Source organism: Alexandromys fortis, unplaced genomic scaffold (genome assembly GCF_014885135.2).
Source record: "Alexandromys fortis isolate MF-2015 unplaced genomic scaffold, M_Fortis_MF-2015_v1.1 scaffold_138, whole genome shotgun sequence".
In the NCBI taxonomy this organism is placed as follows: domain Eukaryota; kingdom Metazoa; phylum Chordata; class Mammalia; order Rodentia; family Cricetidae; genus Alexandromys; species Alexandromys fortis.
The window spans coordinates 2081823-2099697 of record NW_026068034.1 but is presented as its reverse complement, the minus strand read 5'-3'; the positions used below and the strand labels follow the sequence as shown (position 1 = coordinate 2099697).

Here is a 17875-nt window from a genome sequence, read left to right as displayed (position 1 = left end):
CACTGTTTTTGTGGTCTTTTTTCCTCCTGCTTTCCTGCCTTCGAGGGGTCTGCCTTAAATGTTTTTTTTTTAATATTTATTTATTTATTACGTATATAATGTTCTGTCTGTGTGTATGCCTGCAGGCCAGAAGAGGGCACCAGACCTCATTACAGATGGTTGTGAGCTACCATGTGGTTGCTGGGAATTGAACTCAGGATCTTTGGAAGAGCAGGCAATGCTCTTAACCACTGAGCCATCTCTCCAGCCCTGCCTTAAATGTTTTTTAAATTGGGGGCTAGAGAGATGGCCGAGAAGTTATAAGCTCTTTCACTCTTCCTAAGGACCCTGTGACCACATCAGGCAACTCACAACCACCTGTAACTGCCTCCAGGGAATACAACATCTTCTGGCCGCCAAAGACACCTGAATACACATAGTACACAACACTGAGAGACACACGCATATACATAAATATTTTTTAAATTTAGCTGGATGTGGTGGTGCATGCCTTTAATCCCAGCGCTCAGGAGGCAGAGGGAGGTAGATCTCTGTGAGTTCAAAGCCAACATGATTTACATAGTGGACTCCACATCAGCTAGGGCTACATAATGAGACTTTGCCCCCCCCCCAAAAAAAAACAGAATAAGCATTTTAATTCTATTTTATCTATTATAATTTAGAGATTCACCTTCAAATTCACATTTGAATTCACAAAAATAATTCATGTTATTTTTGTGGCTTCTCTGGAGGGCTTACATTATATATCTTTTGTCTTTTTTACAATCTAATTCTCACTTTAATCTAACTCTAATTGGTGTTAACACAATACCATGGGGCTTAAAATCTATTTTAAACATTTCGTAGCCTACTTAAAATTAATATAGCACTATTTCATGTAAAATACAGAAATTTCACAATTATATAGGTCCATTTGTCCTGCCTCAAACATATAGTCTACCTTTTACTTATTTGCTTGTTTGTTTGTTTGTTTGTTTGTTTGTTTGTTTGTTTGTTTAAGACAGGCTCTCCTAGAGCCCAGACTGGACTTGAACTCAATATACAGGCACCACAGGCAAGAATAATTTTGAACTCCTGACTCTTGTCTCCGCCTCTCAAATTCTGAGTCCTAGGGTTACATACATACTATTGTTTATGTTGTAGTTAACATATGTGTTCCGTGCTCACAGTGGAGGCCATGAAAGGGTATCAGGTCTCCTGGGACTGGAGTGGCAGATGGCCGTGAGCTGACATGTGTGTTCTGGGAATCACTCTTAACTGCTGAGCTGTCTCTCCAGCCCCTAGTCTTAAATCCTGGGTCCTCTGTGTTTACCCATCTATTTTTGCCTCTCCTAAAGCTCCTCATTCTTTACTAGATGTATATCTAAGTTCCCTTCCCTTGAAGAGCCTTGGTATTTCTTATAGCATGGTTCTGGTAGTGACGATTCTCCTCATTGTCATTAAAATGTTTCTTCCACTTTCACTCTTGAAGTATATTTGACTCATACATACAATTATAGATTGCCTGGGCTGCTTCAGTAATTTAAAGATATTTCACTGTCTTCTGGCCTCCCCTGGTTTCTATCTAAAAGTGACAGCCCTTAAATCATTTTTGGCTATCTGGAAAGGATCACTTTCCTGGCTGCTTTCATGAAATTCGTCTTTATGTTTGTATTCATCAGCTTGATAATGACATAACTAAGCATCGATTTCTCCTCATTTATCTTGTCTAGAGTTCACTAGCCTCTTAAATCATATTATTCTCAAGATCTGATCATTTATTTGTTACTCTTAAAAACTCATTTTTGACTAGATTCAAAAATAGAAGCTCTCAGTCAGGACAGCTTACATCTTTTCACGTTCTGTTCTTGGCATTTTCCTTTGGCTTCCTTCATTCTCTTGGACAAAAGCATAGCATATTCTGCAGCTTCCTCTTTGTTTATCTTAATGTATTGTTTCTTCAGAGCAATATTTTAGCATCTATGTTGCAGGACGAGTGGAGTGACAAGACTCTGAACCTTGGGTACTTTGGTTCCGGGCTTGCCTTCTTTGTTTAAGGACTTTCTGACAACTTATTGGCAGACATCATACTCTTTAGAGAGATCGAGCAGCTTCAAGATTCTGCTAGCCTTTTGGGGCTGCAACTGCTGAGATACAGTAGTACCAGTCGGTCTAGGAATATCTTTCTCTTCCTTTTTTACCATGATCAAACTGAGAACTCAGATTGGCCTCCACCGTATCAAACAGACTTGTGCTTCCTCTCTCCAGCTCTCCATATGAGAGATGCCACTCACTCACTCAAGGAAAACCTTGCTTTCCGCTCCCACCACTGACTCCGACCACATAGCCCTTCCCTCTTCACAGAGTGACCTCTGTGGCCCCCGCGTTTCGCACAGGAAGCACGAATCTGGCATTCATCGTTCACTCTGCTGTGTTTCTCAGTGTGTTTCTGGTGCTGCTGAGTGGGAAGAAATATACACCGCTGACCACTGAGGAGGCTCCAGCAAAGAGGACTTGAGTCTACATGCTTTATTTTCCTTTTTAAGACAGGGTCTCACTGTGTAACCTTGACTGGCCTAGAACTCATTTTGTTGATCAGACTGGCCCCAAACTCACAGACACCCATCTGCCTCTGCCTCCCAAGTGCTGAAGTGAAAGGTGTGCACCACCACACCTTACCAAACCTATTCACTTAAATCTGTAACCTAAGTTGAAAAGTTTTCTACCATTATTTCTTCGAATACTTTTGTGCTATAGCCCTTCTCTCCTAGGGCTCCAGTTACCCATATGTTAAAGTGGCGTGTGCCTCTCATCTGATTTCATAGTGCTGGAAACAGAACCCAAGACTGTGCAAGCTAAGCAAGCCCTTTGCCAGCTGTGCTGTGTCCCCACCCGTTTGTTTAGTTTGTTCAATTTTGTCTCTTCAGGTCACTAAGTCACTTTTTAAGTCACTCACTTCTTTCTCTTTCGTTTTTTGTCCTGCTTTTAAGCCCATGTGATTATTTTTATTTAGATATTGTATTTTTAAGTCCAAAAGCTTCATTTGTCTGCCTTTTATAGTTTCTGTTTCTCTACTGACATTTCTTACATTTCTATTCGTTTTTGTGAACACAGAATGATTTCAATTATGCTAGTACGAAGTCCTTTTCTGGTAGATGCAACATCTTTATCATGTTAGTGTTTGCATCTGTGATCTGTGTTTTCCATTGAGACTGAGCCATGGTTTCTTTCTCTATATGCCAAAAATATTTTGATTTTATTTTGTGAATGCTATGATTTAGAGATTTTAGGTTCTATTGTGTTGTTTTGGAGCGGTTTTTGTTCGTTTTGTCAGACAATTAACTTTGTTAGCCTCAGACTGCCACGCATTGGTCCTGCAGTGAGCAAACACTCAAATTCCCAGTCCCATTCTTTTCCTATTTGTTTTGCTTGTTGATGTTATTTGAGACAGGGTCTCTCATTAGGTAACCCTGGCTGCTGTGGAACTCACTAAGTAGATTAGACTGATCTTGAACTCACAGAGATCCGCCTGCCTCTGCCTCCGAGTGCTGGGATTAAAGGTGTGTGCCACCATGCCTGGCCTCAGTCCCATTCTTTAGCCTAAACTCTAAGCTGTGTTCCATTTGCCCTGTGTGTAGGGCAAGGGCAGATAGGGCCTTGGACTGTGCTTAGGCCCACCATTCGGTGCTCTTGGGCTCTCTCTTCTAGTGGCCGTCCTCCTCACTTTCCCGATAACCTGGCTCACCTCTTTTCTTCCTCGAGGTTTGGACTGGGCAATGGCTAAAGGATAAAGAGCTTGCTATGCAAATGTGAGGACCAGAGTTTGACCTCCAGCATTCATATTAAAGAACCAGACACTGCAGCACCTCCTGTAATTCCAGAACTGGTGGGTGGAGGCAGGAGGATCCTAGTGGCTAACTGGCTAGGCCGTCTAGCCAAAACAGTGAGCTCTGTGTTCAAAGAGAAACTATCTCAGAAATAAGGTGGAGAACCATAGAGGAAGACGTTGAAATTGACCTCTGGCTTCTACACATGCAAGCATGGGGACACATACCTGCTCACACATACATACGCTCCCACACACAGAAATAAAGGAGTAAATGTTTCTAATTAAAATCTAAGCCAGTGAGCTGTCTCAGTGAGTAAAGGTACTTCCTGCCAAGCCCAAAGACCCGGGCTCCATACCTTAGTCCAATCTCTAGAGGAGAACTGACTCTTGCCACATCTTGACGGTGTGACTACCAAATGCACACTGTCACACACCGATAAATAAATAGGCAGATAAATAAATGTAATTTGTAATTAATATTGTTGACATGATAAGAAGGCACAGTGCTATCAAAGGACAACTGGAAAACTAGGGGAAAGCACTGGGATTTATAACAGAGGGGAACTGATACCTAAACACAGTGCTACAGCTCTTTTGGAGGGGAATTTGTTAATATCTTTTAAAGTTTGTATGGGCTGGCCTTTGAGTCCCCAGTTCCTCTTTCATGAATGCAGTATCCTGAAAATACTCCCCAGTGGTGTAAATGTGCACAGAATCACAGTCATGCAGTCTAGGTGTGCGTGTGTGCACATGCTTTGGGATGTGCTTCTTTTCCGAGACCTTTCCAACTCCTTCTTACTTCACTTAGCTCACTATGCAAGCACGATGCCCCGAGTCCAATCCCTGGATTTCACATGAGATTAGAGCACTGACTCCCAAAAGTGCTCTGACCTACACACTCGTGCCCTGGTGCATGCGCAGCCGTGTGTGCCTGTTTGGACACACAAATAATGATAATCAATAAATAAAATGTTAAGTGTTCAAAGAATGAATGCTTTGCTGTGGTTGCTGGAGCCATGCCGTCAGATTGAATGTCTTCCTAGCCCTGTCTTCATCCACCCTTCCTTGTCCTCTCTGACCACAGTGCCCATAAAACCACTACTTCCCAGTCAGCTTTAAATCTTTGAATATCAGTTTACAATAAGTACCTTTAAGTTGTATAACACGTAAATTAATGTCTGTAGGGGTAATAAAAGACTTTTGGTTTTGAAACAGGGTCTCTTTACGGGTCCGACTGCCCTAGTACTTGGTACCTACCCCACAGACAAATTCACAGCAATTCTGCCTCAGTTTCCCTAATGCTGCAATCACGGGCATGTGCCACCATGGAAGAGTTTTAAATATCTTCTAAGACTAGTGTTTACCAAGCCAAATAATACTTTTTCTGTTTTTATGTTTTATTGATATGGGGGGATATGCATGTGGAAGTCAGAGCACCTTCTCAGGTGTCACCCTCCTTTGAGACAGATTCTCCCATGGCTCTAGGGTTCACCAACTAGACTAAACTGCTGTCCAGTGAACACCAGCTGCCCTCCTGCCCCGCCTCCCCGGTGCTTGAACTGCAGACGCACACCGCCATGCCCCAACATTTGTTTTTGTTTTGTTTTGTTTTGTTTTTTTTGTTTGTTTGTTTGTTTTTGTTTTTTTTTGAGACAGGGTTTCTCTGTGGCTTTGGAGCCTGTCCTGGAACTAGCTCTGTAGACTAGGCTGGTCTCGAACTTACAGAGATCCGCCTGCCTCTGCCTCCCAAGTACTGGGATTAAAGGCGTGCGCCACCACCGCCTGGCTATGCCCCAACATTTGTATGTAGAATCTAGAGATTAAACCCAGGTTCTCGTGCTTGTGAGGCAAGACTTTACCAACTGAGCCCTCTTCGGTTCCAAATAATACTTTAGGCTTCAACATATCTCAATAGCCACTAAGCAACCTCTTTTACATAGGGGCTTCACGTTTTTAATAAAATAAAAACAGGACCATTGATAACTATAGTTAAAATATTTTTTCTTCCAATTTGGATGATATACTTCATTGACATTTTCAGCACACACGAAAAAAAAGAAAAAGAAATGACAAGGCTTTTAGTGTCTAAAATGTTCTCATCTTGGTAGACTTCCGAGAGGCAGCGTTTTAATCTTTATGCCTGGAGCTGCATGGTGCTTTAAAGTCTGCCGTGATTCCTGGTGTCTGGGGTCCTTCCTTTCTGTTCAGCGGGCGCTCAGCCTGGGCATCGCTATCACTTCCAGCTCACAGCACCAGTTACCTTCCTGTCGCTGTGGTGGAACACCATGACCAAGGCAACTTAGAGAAGGAAGAGCTGTCTTGGCTATGGTTGCAGAGAGGGCAGCCTGGCACCAGGCACCAGGTCTAGCAGCAGACAGCAGACACCAGTCACCAGGTATAAAAGCAGGCACCACGCACGACAACAGCACCAGGCATGGCAGCAGGCACCATGCGGCAGACACCAGGCACAACAGCAGCAGCAGGAGAGCTCACATCTTCAAACACAAACACAAAGCAAAGAAGACAAAGTGGCAGTCGAGCCTTAAGCTCTTCAGGCCCACTCCCCATCACACACTTCCTCCAGCAATGCCGCATTTCCTAATCCTCCACAAATAATGCCACTAACTGAGGACCAGGTATTCAAATGCCCGAGACGATATGGATGCCCCATTCAAACCATCACACAGATGTAAGAGTTGCAGTTACAGAGCTGTGACTGGCCTGAGGTCACAGAGAAACTATTCAGCAGCCTGGATAGAATTCATTCTTTTTGTTCATTGAAGCATTTACTGAACCCTGCTGTGTGCCAGGCACAAGGCTAGTCCTGGCGGCACAGGAGAAGACAAGGAAGCAGGCTTGGTGCACAGCAGCATATGTATGCTCTTGTCTGGCTAGGACCCTCTACACCGCATCTGTAGCATCCAGAGAAGGACCAGTCACAAAACCCATTGCAAGCTTAACTGTCAAAAAATATTCCTAAGACTGCTCCCCCTAAAGGGTGGTGCCCATTTGTGTTCCCTTAAAACACACAAACCAAAGAACATGAGATTCGGGGACTAGGGAGATGGCTTAGTGGTTGTCGCTAAGCCTGATGACCTGAGCTTGACCTCCAAGACCCACATGGTGGAAGGAGAGAAATGACTCCTGCAAGTTGTCCTCTGACCGCCACACATATGCACATGTGTGTGTGCACATACATATACACACACCCCAAATAATCAAATATACTTAAAGAGAGAGCTTCAGGGACTAGAAATATGGCTTCCTGGTTAAAAGTGTCAAGCCCTTGCAGAGGACGGGATTCAATTCCCAGGACGCACATCAGGTGACTCATAACTGCACACATTTCCAGACTCAGGGGACCTAGTGTCTCTGGCCTCCACAGGCACCGTCATTTACAAGCACATAGCCCCACGTATACAAGTAATAAGAAGAATAATCTTGACTGGTACCTTAAGGCTCACAGAGACTTTCTGAGAATCTGGTAAAAGTTAAGCGCCTGCCCTCTTCCCCTTCCCAACCCAGATGCACCTTTACACACGGAGATTACACCGCATTAAATTCCAGGATCCCCAAGGGCAGGCCACCGCAGGGCCGTTGGTAGAACAGGGCTGATTTCTAGGCTTTTGAGGGAGTGGGTATGAGCTGCAGGCCGGTCTGGGAGTTCCATTTCGCTGGAACCACCGACATCTTAGACCTTTTATGTCAAGAAGAACCCAGTCATCTAGTACACATGTAGAGAATCCCATAAACAACACACTTGGGAGGGCTCAATGAAGGCTGACATGGCTTGTAGCCTCTAGAGGGCAGAATAAGTCCACACATAGAATATGAATGCGGCCTCCTGGGGACACAGTGACTCAGGCGACGCCACTTAGCTGTAGTTTCACTGGAGCACCCAATCAAGGGAGCCTGTTTCATCAGACATACAGCGCCCTGCCTTCTAGCCAATGTGGGAGCCGCTCTCCAGCAGCTAAGGGCAATATTTCCTTTCCAGCTTCCAGGTTTAGCACTTCTAGTTATATTTGTGAGAAACACCCCAATAGAAGCCAAGAACGATGACCAAGAAAAAATAAAAGTACTTTTTTTTTTTTAACCTATGAGAGTGAACCATCCATAGACGAGAGGAGAGGAAAAGGGCTGGGCACGTGGCTTGGCTACTGGCATGCTTATCTTACACACACAAAGCCCTGGGCTTGGCCCTCGGCAGCACAGAAACTGGATATAGCCAGTCCCTATCATCCCACACCCAGAAAGTGAAAACAGGAAGATGGGACATTCAGGATCATCCTTGGCTACAGAACGGTGTGAGATCAACCTGGGCCGCAGGAGACCCTGTTTCTTCTCAGAGTGTCAGGGAGAGGGAAGGGGAGGAGGAGGAGGAGGAGGAAGGAGTTGTACCTACCGCATGCTGTTCACAAACATCTCACTTTGTAGTGCTTCGTGATAAGTAGGAAATAGGTTCGAGTCCCCACCCCACCCAAGAACACACAACTAACAATATGCACGGCAGGCACAATTCGAGCCCTGCTCTATCCACTAAATCTCACTGCCTTTCATACGCTCAGGAAGAGAGATCCTGCGGAAGGAATAACGAGTATGATTAATAGCGTAGAAATGAACCCACAAACACCCAGAAGGTGCTAATTAAAGCAGACAAAAGAAGATATTTAAACATAGCTCCTGGACAAAGTTCTGAGTCAAATGCTGGAGGAGCCATGGATTAATGGAGTAATAAAAGCCCTAAGGAAGGAAGGAAGTCATGTGACAAGGAGACGAACTTAGCTGAAGCAGAAGAGACACAGGAAAAGCAAAGGGAACAACAGGCTTTGCTCAGCTCCAGCTCTGGCCAAGGCCCTGAGCTGGGGGATGGGGAGGATGTCCGTGAAAAGAAGCCTACGTTTAAATGGGGAACTATCAAATGTGTTCCCAAATCACCACAGTGACAGCATAGAATGTAAAATGAACTATGTACCCTGCCAGCATCACCCACAAACAGATCAGGGCATGTAGCAGGTGGCATTTGAACTTGATCTTGAAAAATAAGGTGTCAACAGGTGGCAATGAGGAGGAACAGCCTGGGCCATCACAGAGGAAGAGGAGTGTGGGATCCCTGAGGAGTGAGGGGCCATACTAAGCGCTCCAAGATGAGTAGGTTACAATAGAATCAACCCTGAATCCTCTGGAAGAACGGCCATCATCAGAGGAACCATCTGTTTCTTGTCCCTGAAAGGATGCCACTCCTCCTGAGGCAGTGAAATGAAGACTCAAACCTGAAGCGCAGCACCGCTGTGGAGACAACATGAGAATTCCTTCAAAGGATACGTTCTGCTGTTGCTAGTCTCCGAATGTATAGGTTAAGAAATTAGAAATGGGGTGTAGAGCTGGGCACTGGTGACGCACACCTTTAATCCCAGCACTTGGGAGGTAGAGGCAGGTGGTTCTCAGTGAGTTTGAGGACAGACTGGTCTACAGAGTGAGTTCCAGGATGCCAGGACCGTTACACAGAGAAACCTTATCTCAAAAAAAAAAAAAAAGAAAGAAAGAAAGAAAGAAAGAAAAGAAAGAAAGAAAGAAAGAAAGAAAAGAAAAAAAGAAAAGAAAGTGAAAGAGAGAGAAAGAACGAGAGAAAGGGAGAAAGAAAAAATGGGGTTGGAGAGATGGCTCAGCAGTTACAAACACTGGCTACTCTTCCATAGGACTCAGGTTTGATTCCCAGTAATTCCCATCACCCACAAGGTGCCTCACAACCATCTGAAAATCAAGCTCCAGGGGACCCATTGCCATTTTTTGGCCTCTGTGGATACTCCACATACTTGGCCCAGGTATGCATGCAGACAAAATACTTATTCTCATAAAAATAATTAATTAAATTTTTTAAAAGTTAGAAACACAAACAGTGCACACTCTGGGGAAGACTGACTGCTCGGCTCATTTAGATGACATGGCATTTTCCATTGTAGAGGTGCCATGTTCAAGGACTGGTCATTCTGAGTGTCTTTTGCCAGCACCTTCTCAGACATTTAGCTTCCCAAGTTCAGAACTAATGGAAAAGCTAGGATATTTTAGAGAAAAAAAAATGTAGCTGCCATAATTCACAAGAACAGAGGTGACTCCCACATCTCTGCCACTGGGACAAATGTAGGAGCCACGCTTAGAGAAGGTCCCCACATGCCTTGCTGCTTTATCTGTGTTCCATTTCTGGTGAGTCTTCGCTTCCTCCAGTGTCTATATCCATCCTCCAAGCTGCAAGACCAACAATAGAGCTACTGCAAAGTCTCACAATTTGCACATCATCCTTGTGCAGGGGATCATGCTTGTCTTTTGTTTGGTTCTAGTCTTAGCATATTTGCTGTTAAAGAAAACATCTCTCCTTTTTTTTTTTAAGATATGGTTTCACTGTGTTTCTCTGCCTGACCTGGAAGTCTCTGTGTAAAACAGGATGGCTTCAAACTTCTAGAGATCCACCTACCTCTGCATCCTGTGTACTGGGTAAACCATGAACCAACACATCCAACTTCATTCCTTTTTTTCTTTTCTTTTTTAAATATTTTATTTATTATGTACACAGTGTTCTGCCTCCAAATATGACTGCAGGCCAGAAGAGGACACCAGATCTCATTGTAGATGGTTGTGAGCCACTATATGGTTGCTGGGAATTGAACTCAGGACCTCTGGAAGAGAACTGAGTGCTTTTAACCACTGAGCCATCTCTCCAGTCCCATTCCTTTTTTCTTAAAGGAACTGTTTTTCTGTGGCTTCAGCATTCTATGTTAAATTTATAGTTTTAATTACTTTTAAAAAACCCTTCTTATTGTTGTTGTTGTTGTTTCTAGGTTATTAATATAGACAATGATGTCTTGTCTCCCCTGATTCCCATTGTAGGAGTTTCTGATCTTCTACCTGTTATCCTCACTTCTCTGAGCCTCTCTTTTTTAAAAATTTATTTATTTTTACTTTATGTTTATGGATGCTTTGTATGTATGTGCCTCACATGCTGCCTGGGGGAGCCATAGGGTAGCCAGTTGGATCCCCTGGAAACTGGAGTTGCAGGCAGTTATCAGCCAAAGTGTGGGGGCTGAGATTTGAACCCAGATCTCCTAGAAAAGCAACCAGTGCTCTTAACCACTGAGCCACCTCTCCAGCCCCATCAATTCCATTTCTTTGTCCCTGTACTTGTCTCCGTAGTTTGAATAGCTCTTTGGCCTCACTAAGGGAAAGCCACTCACTCATCCCCAAGCGTGTTACTCAAGGTAGACTATCCGTTGTTTGCCTATGCCATCACCACGTTATTCTTTAAATGTTTCTTTGGCAATATCGTTGTTCTTATTATCATAGTACTATAAAACACAATGGTACCGATGGGAAATTTAGAACGAAAGCTCAAGACTAATGCAGCTTTTAAAATTCCATGGGGGACAGAGAGCTGTGTGCTCCCGATGGAGTGAATGAAAGAGCTAGTAGTGAATGAATCTGCAGAGCTATTTAGCAGAGTTAATCATGCTGACCAGAAAAAAGAAAAAGCTGTACTTGCTCTCCCTGTCCTTGAACGAGATGTGAAGTCATCTAACGCCTTGTGCTGCCTGTGTGGAGCCAGCACCTTGGACTGAACCTTCTTTGTTCTCTTGGCGGGGAGTCTGCCACCTCTACCAACTTGTCCTCAGGAATGTCGCTCTAGAAATAAACCACCCGGCATTCATGACTCATACACAGAAGTTAATTCATTTGAGCCACTGGCTTTTCTTAGGCCCTTTGTATCTCAGCAAGCCCCTCAGGGTTTCTCCTCAACTCTTCCCGCAGATTTTTCTGTTGGACTTTCCCTGACAACAGTTATCCATAGAAGCAGATCCCAGCACCAGAGGTGGATCTGGCTGAAGTCAGAAGTACCCAGGAAAGCCTGTCAACCCACCTAGCCAGAGTCACTCATCACACCAGACAGTCCCCTCTCTTCATGCCAAACACACTTGTGAGACAGTTTGTCAACAGCTAACTCTGTGATCTGTATCATAGGTAAAGCCCAATACAGCGGTTCATCCTTTTCCTTTTAGATTCATCTTAAGAGGTAATAACTAAATATATAAATGACAACACATAATTAGTCCCTTGCTAATAACTAAACCTGCATTGTTATGCAGGTTAATTTAATTTTTCATCGCTTTAATATTTTTAGTGTTTTTTAAAAAGATATATTTTATTTATTTGGTGTGTGTGTGTATGTGTGTACGCATGCCATGTTTGTGCAAGTGCCCATGGATGCCAGAAGAGGACATTGGATACCTTAGAGCTAAACTTTCAGGTGTTTGCGAGTTGCCCAGTGTGAGTGCTGGAACTGGACTCTGGTTCTTTGCAAAAACAACAAGCGTTCTTAACTGTTGAGTCATCTCTGCAGACCCTTGGGATATTTTATAACAGAAATACACAATTAGATTAAATGTAGAAGCCAGACAGTGGTGGCACACACCTTTAATCTCAGCCCTCAGGAGGCAGAGACAGGTGGATCTCTGTGAATTTGAGGCCAGCCTGGTCTACAAGAGCTAGTTCTAGGACAAGCTACAGAGAAACCCTGTCTTAACTCCCCACCCCACAAAAAAAGATAAAGTATAGAGAATAAAGGCATGTGAATGAAAAGGGAATGTGTCTCAGAACTAACAGTTGGATGGCAGCCTTCCAGACTTTTATAAAGTACTTTTACATACGCATGTATGCACTTATACAGGTAGTTTTATGTTTATACAAATGGGATCATATCTGCCCTACAACTTCCTCCATTACTCCCTTCTAGATCCCATATTGGTATATTTATCTTTAAATTGCTAACAGTTACATAGTACACACCAGTTTGAGTGTGTTGTAATGTTGTAATTTGTTTAAACACTCCTCTATTGATAGACATTAGATTTGCTTCCTGTTTGGAGTTTGTGCCTAATGTTGTGCCTAATGTCTTTATATATGTTTCTTGTGTATGCTTCAAGAATGTGACTAGGACAGATGTCGAGACATACAATTGATGTGTCAGAAGACAGGTATACTTAAAGTTCATACTTTTCAAAATTTATAATTACAAACTTAGATGTGTGTAACGGTTTGTGTTTGTAATCCCAGCAACTGGGAAACAAAGGTAGGAGGCTTGTAGCAGGTTCAAGGCCTGCCCTACACAGTGAGTGCTGGGCCAGCCAGAGAAGCATAGCAGGACTCTATCTTGGGAAAAAATGTTTAGTTAAAAATTAAACACTTAGCTGGGGGTAGTGGTGCATGCTTTTAATCCCAGCACTTGAGAAGCAGAGGCAGGCGGATCTCTGTGAGTTCAAAAACATCCTGATCTATGTAGTGAGATCCAGGAAAGCCAGGGATACCCTGTCTCAAAATAATAATAATAACAACAGTAATAGTTGAACACTTGGGCTGGAGAAATGGTTCAGTATGTGCTGTGCTCTCAGAGGTTCCTGGCACACAGGTAGCTCATAGCCATCTGTAACTCCAGCTCAGGGGAATCTGACACCCTCTTCTGACCGCTACAGACACCTGCATTTACATGTACATACCTACATGCAGACACACACACACACACACACACACACACACACACAGAGAGACACAGAATTAAAAAATAAAAATAAGTGGGTAGAGAAATGACGCAGCAGTTAAGAGTACTCTGCTAAATTCAGTTCCAAGCACCCTCAAGATAGCTCACAGCAGCTGTCTAGTCCAGTTCCAGGGCATCCGATACCCTCTTCTGTCTATACCTCCAGCTCCAGGGCATCCGATACCCTCTTCTGCCGTCTATACCTCCAGCTCCGAAGTGTCCAATTCCCTCTTCTGCCATCTTTACCTCCAGTTCTAAGGCATCCGATCTTCTGCCATCTATGCCTCCAGTTCTGAGGTATCTGATACCCTCTTCTGCCCTCTGTGGGTATCAGGCACATTTGTGGTGCACAAACTTTTATGCAGACAAAACACCCAAACACAACGATTTTTATCCTTTTCAAGATTTATTTTATTATTTTACATGTATGAGCATTTTGCCTGCATGCATATGTATGCACTACATGCATGTCTGGTGCCTGCTGAGGTTCAAAGAGGGTGTTGGATCCCCTGGGACTTGAGTTACAGACAGTTTTGAGGCACCATGTGGGTGCTGGGAATCAAACCCGGATCCTCCATAAGCACAGTGCTCTCAACAGCTGAGCCATCTCTCCAGCCCCAATTAAAATAAATCTGTTTTTAAAATAATTATAAAGACTTATTTTTATTTTGAATTGTGTGAGTACAGGTGCTGGGAGTTTAGAAGAGAGAGCATCAGATTCCAGAAGCTGGAATTGCAGGCGCTGTGTGCCACCTGGCATAGGTGCCAGGGATTGAACGCAGGTCCTCTGCAAGAGCAGAAAATGTTCTTACAGTCAGTCATCTTCCCAGCCTCGCCCATACACACACACACACACACACACACACACACACACACACACACACACACACACAAAGAAACCCCCTTAAACACCATTCTCCTTCCTCCTTCTGCAGAGAGTGCTCTCCTGGAAGCTGACATTGTCCTTCAGACTCTTGACAACGATGTCGTTAGCATGGAGGTCTTCTTCAAAGCCTGGCTGCATAACAGTGAAACCGACCGAGAACACATCCATCTTCTTCTTGCTCCACAGAGCCTTCCTCCTTCTTCCACAGCCAAGGATAATCCAAGTACACAACCCTGAAAAGATAGGTTCTGTAGGCGAAGTCTCTCCTTGTCTAAGATTACAAATCTAGATGACTCTGGGGAGTCACCACAATACAAATCATTTGAGGTCTATGGGTTGGAGGAGGACTGGGTGACACTGTCTAGTGACAGCTTGGCTTTAAAGAGAAAGGCTCTAAATGGTGACCGTTCCAGCCAGCGAGAGCCAAGTGGTTATAGAGGCAAAGTCCTTGATGCCTCAGTGATAAGATATTTGCTGCACCATAGCAGGATATACTGAATCGTGCACTGTCCTCAATATTCTCGCTCTCAATGTGGTAGGTATTGTTGGTACTATAATCCAAGAGACTTTTACCTTGATAATATCAACACTGCCTTGGTAAAAATAATAACAGCAAATAAAAATCTTCTCAGGGGTCTGGGGAGACAGCTCAGTGGCTAAGGGCACTGGCTACTTTTGTGGAGGACATAGAATCAGTTCCCAGCACCCACGTGGCAGCTCACAAGCTCCTGTAAATCCAGTTCCAGGGCATCTGACACCTTCTTCCATCTTTGCACTGCTGAGCCATCTCTCCAATCCCAGTTAGCAGTCTGTTTGAAATCTCTTCTCCTGTGGTAATAGAACTCTGCCATGACTATTGCTCTTTCAGAATGGGGAAAAGCCCTCTGAAGGTATAATTAAATAGGAAGGATGCTTCCCCTCTTCCCAGGGACAGCTATCAGATTCTGCTTCTTTCTCCATTTAAACCTAGGGCTTGGGACCAGCAAGATGGCTCAGTGGATAAAGGCACTTGCCACTAAGCCTGACAACTGGAGTTCAATCCCAGGTCCCAGATTGTTCTTTGGCCTACACATATGTTCCATGCAATACATACAGACATACATACACACACACTCTCTCAAATACACACTAAATAAGGAATTTTTCTTTTACAGCACCTAGGGCCTGAAATACCTTGGATGGCTTAACTTGATGATATCATAATCTGTCTTTCCTTTGCCTGTAAAATGTCTTCCCAGGGCCTCCTTCGAATTGTGTCCCAAGCTGCTCCTACCAATCCCTCCCTACCCCATCCTCTGGAATTCACTCATTCACTTCACTCAATTAAAAGCAGCCGGCAACTATACACAGAAGCCAGCTTGTGTCTAACATTTGTGTGCCTTTCTCCCGCCATACTAACTTCTTTTCTTGCCGAATCCCCTTCTGCTTTACACAGCACCACCAGGCAAATGCTGTCACTGAGTATATCACCAGATCTAAGACGCTGTCAATGATAAGACATGCCACTGTTTTTATACCAATAAGAATGGGAACGCTGTCAATTAAGCAGGACATAGAATAATGTTATCGTTCCTGGGAGAATTCAAGTCCTAAGATTGTCCGCCTGGCCAATAGCAATTGTAAGACAGATATAAAGATCTAAAGATCTGTCTTAGTGTATGAAAAATCTGCCTACAAATCAAATATAATACTATACCTGTTTTTACACATGAGGAAAGTAAGACAAAGAATTAAACATTTTCCTCGGGCTTCATAGAAAAGCGATTCCAGGGTCCCTTCATCTTGGGGCCAGAAATCTCTATTTGTACATTTCACCATTCTTGTCAGGAATTTGCTCATCAAACACAGGTCTGTCTACCTCCAGAACTTCTACCCTTGTCTTCTACCACTTACCCACCTGGTATTTTGGCTACTCTAAACAAAAGGGACAGTGACTCACCGTTCTCTAGTGGCTGCTCTTCCACAGGACCCAAGTTCAATTCCCAGCACCCACATGGCAGCTCACACCTGTCTGTAACTCCAGTTCCAGGGCTGCTGACCCCCTCACCCAGACACACACGCAGGCATAACACCAGTGAACACAAAAATAAATTATTAAAAAAGAAAGAAAAAAAGTTAAAAAGAAAGAAAGAAAGATAGATAGAAATCAAAGGCTTAATAGAGCGCCAGACCCTGAGAATAGTATAGCTCAGTACCAGTCCCTGCACTCCTGATGTCTGATGCCACCGCTGTGCGCTGAGGCCTTGAAGGTCCAATGCTCAGTTCCTTCCAGACATTAAACATAAGCTGCTATTTCAGGAACTTGTTCCTCCTGTAGTCCTGAACGCCCCCTAGAAGAGCCCAGAGAGAAACAGTAGCAGTCAGCTGACTGAGTTCTGCTTTCCTGCTCTTCCTTAATCTGACCCGCAAGCCTGCCAAAGCCGCAGGGAAGCAGAGGCAAGATTCCCCAAGGGCCTCTGCGGATTATCCCAGGTTCGAGACTTAACAAGTGTAGCTGCTCTAGCAAGGACACACATCCTTCCAGAAATGAAGGACAAACCAGACCTCTTGCTCTGAGACCAACACTCGGTGAGCCCAGCTGTAAAGCCAGGGAAGATCGTGCCCAGCTCAGAGGCTAAGCAAACAGTGAGGAGCAAAAGCTGGAACGCGGGGCAGATCTGCTTCTCCTCCTCCAACCAAGTGTGGCTTCTTCTTCCCATCCCCCTGCCTCCTCCTAACCCTGGCCTGCCTTGGGAAAGTGAACTTGCCTCTTAATGGCAGCCTGAGATAACTTGTAACCCGGCCTCTTCTCTAACGCTCCTTTGATTGTAGTGTGCCTGAAATGTGACCTCCACGAGCGATTTCTCAGCCCATCCCTGCTTCCTGGGACAGCCGACGGCACACTGAGGACAGATGATCCCAAAGGAGACATCAGCACACTCTACCAGATGGCTTCCCTGTCTCCAGACTCTCCGTGCAAGCTGCAAGTGATCAAGTATGCTGAAAAGGCCTCACCGTTCTACTCTATTCTTCTGAATTCCACGGCTTGGAAGTGCAGAGATTCGGGGTCTCTCTTGGCAGTCAGGCAGTTACAAGCATGTCACAAAACAAAACAAAAACCCAGTAAGGTTGGGCTCTCAGCAAGTGGAAGCCAGAGGGGCAGATGTAGAGCTGCTACCACAGAAGACTTAGGAGATATAGGCAGGAATTGGAAACATGGGCTCTGTGTGCAGAGAAAAGCAAGATTGATGCAAAGGTGTTCAGCCACCCAGTGGACTTGCCAAAAGCCGTGGGGTTAGTATGGGAATGGGCCTTTCAGGGACAAAGCATACATATCCAGGTCTATTTCAACCCTACCACTCCTCTAAGTGCTGCTTCAGGGGATCCAACTCTCAGGCAGAACAATGGGAAAGCCCGACTTTGCTCTCTCCAGCTCACACTATAGGGCCCCGGGCGAAGGCTGTTGAGCTCTGAGAACTTCCCGTGTGCCAGATTCTGTGCTACTGACCGCACATTCTAAATTACACACCCTGATCCATCAGCTCCCCCAAGACGGTCCTAGATCGGAGCTGGGTGTGGTTAGAGGTCCTGGCACCTCTAAGAAGGCTTTCTTTTCCAG

The 17875-nt window shown here is 44.5% G+C and overlaps 1 protein-coding gene and 1 long non-coding RNA gene across 3 annotated transcripts in view; one reads left to right on the top strand and one right to left on the bottom strand.

Annotated features, from left to right (window-relative positions):
• M1ap (meiosis 1 associated protein) overlaps window positions 1-17875 on the top strand; it is an 84275-nt gene that overhangs the window by 36839 nt on the left and 29561 nt on the right. For both annotated transcript variants that reach the window (XM_050164980.1, XM_050164979.1), the window contains exons 4-5: window positions 14327-14500; window positions 17089-17251. In XM_050164980.1, the coding sequence (XP_050020937.1) occupies window positions 14327-14500; window positions 17089-17251 (337 nt within the window). The remainder of the gene's footprint in view (window positions 1-14326; window positions 14501-17088; window positions 17252-17875) is intronic.
• Window positions 13862-17868, bottom strand: LOC126515377 (uncharacterized). The gene is made up of 3 exons (XR_007595833.1): window positions 17272-17868; window positions 16473-16607; window positions 13862-14510 (listed from the first exon to the last, which is right to left on the bottom strand). It is a non-coding gene; the product is annotated as an uncharacterized lncRNA (long non-coding RNA).